The 1,400-nt window shown below is 61.1% G+C and overlaps 1 protein-coding gene across 1 annotated transcript in view; it reads left to right on the top strand.

Annotated features, from left to right (window-relative positions):
• LOC104133038 (antigen WC1.1-like) overlaps positions 1-1,400 on the top strand; it is a gene marked incomplete at its 5' end in the record, with an annotated part of 9,561 nt that overhangs the window by 7,825 nt on the left and 336 nt on the right. Inside the window, 2 exons of the mRNA XM_035901774.1 lie at positions 169-252; positions 471-623. Coding sequence (XP_035757667.1) covers positions 169-252; positions 471-623 — 237 coding nt within the window. The remainder of the gene's footprint in view (positions 1-168; positions 253-470; positions 624-1,400) is intronic.

Here is a 1,400-nt window from a genome sequence, read left to right as displayed (position 1 = left end):
GCTCTGGGAGCCCCTGGGAGACAGAGTTTGTCCCAGGGGAGCAGGCTGAGTCCTGAGCCCTCCTCCCCACTCAGCTCTGGCTCTGTGGGTCCCCCGTCCCCAGCAGCACTGACCACATGCCTGCTCGGCAGAGCACACTCCCATAACACCCGCTGTGCCTCCTGCCAGGCTCCTATTCCCAGGGCTCCCTGACCAAGCTGCAGCCCTACCCCAGGGACAGCAAAGAGGAGAATGGTCCAGGATCAGCACCAGGTAATAGGGTGCAGGAAGGAGTGGCGCTCTCCTCCCCGCAGGCATGTGAAGAACAGCGGTGGCACTGAGTGTCACCATCGGAGGTGGGGAGGACGCAGCGGGGAGTCTCCTGTGCTGCCACCAACACCAGTGTCTGCGCCCTATGTCCCTGCGCATCCTCCCATCCTCTGCTCTGCCAGTGTCTCTTCTCAGTGTCATCAGCTCCCCTCTCCTTTCAGATGTCCCTTTTCTGCCCGGGGGTGACCCAGCAGATGGCTATGATGATGCCAGGGAGGTTTCTGAGCCTGGGGAGGATCCTTCCCCTGGGCAGGGAGACTGGGAAATGCCCAGGGCACCAGAGGAGGCATCAGGAGCCAGGGATTCCCCCGGAGGTGAGACGGAAAGATGGTGCTTCTGGTTTATGAAGTGCCATCCGTGGTGCCTGGTGCCCATGAATCACTGCTGTTCTGAGAGCCCAACCTCCTGGGGTGGGGGAACGTGCCCCAGGAATTTTCCTTGGGGGCCTGGGGATGAGACAGGGAGCTGACCATGTCAGGAGTGGTGAGGGAAAGGGAGGACGGTGATGTACAGAGCAGGAGGGGCACTGCGTGGGCTGAATGTGCCATGGCCTGCCTTGCTGCTTGCAGGGGCAAACCTGCACTCCCAGAGAAGTGCTGGGGCCCCTGGGGCTGAGGGAGATGCCTGGTGTCTGTCCCCAGACCGACGTGTGTGGGTGTCCTCTGGACCACCCCCCGGAGGACACAAAGGCGTGGACACTGGAGCTCAGCGTCCACCAGTCCCTGAGCCCCGGGCCAGGACAGCCCAGTCCTGCTGTGCAGTTGGGGGCAGCCGGGTGGGAAGAGAGGGCTGCCCAGCTGGGAGAGCCCTGAGCACCAGGGAACCCTCTCCCTTCTCCCATGGGCAAGCATCTGGGCATTTCCTCCATTTTGATTCCCCTGGATTTGCATCATGCTGCCATCTTTGTTCTTATTAAAAGCTTTTGGAGGTTTGAGCTGGAGCTGGTGTTTACCTGCCCAGGTGTCAGGGTGTCTCCTTGAGGATGATGGGGAGGAGCAGAGAATACAGCCATGGTAGTGGGGAAGGGACGCGTCTTGGGGACAACAGTGTTGGGGGCAGATTGTGGAGGTGTGAGAGATCATGGTCTCCGG

The sequence above is a fragment of the Egretta garzetta genome, unplaced genomic scaffold, assembly GCF_000687185.1.
Source record: "Egretta garzetta isolate BGI_Z169 unplaced genomic scaffold, ASM68718v1 scaffold99, whole genome shotgun sequence".
In the NCBI taxonomy this organism is placed as follows: domain Eukaryota; kingdom Metazoa; phylum Chordata; class Aves; order Pelecaniformes; family Ardeidae; genus Egretta; species Egretta garzetta.
The sequence above is the reverse complement of the archived record's forward strand: the minus strand, read 5'-3'. Positions and strand labels throughout refer to the sequence as shown.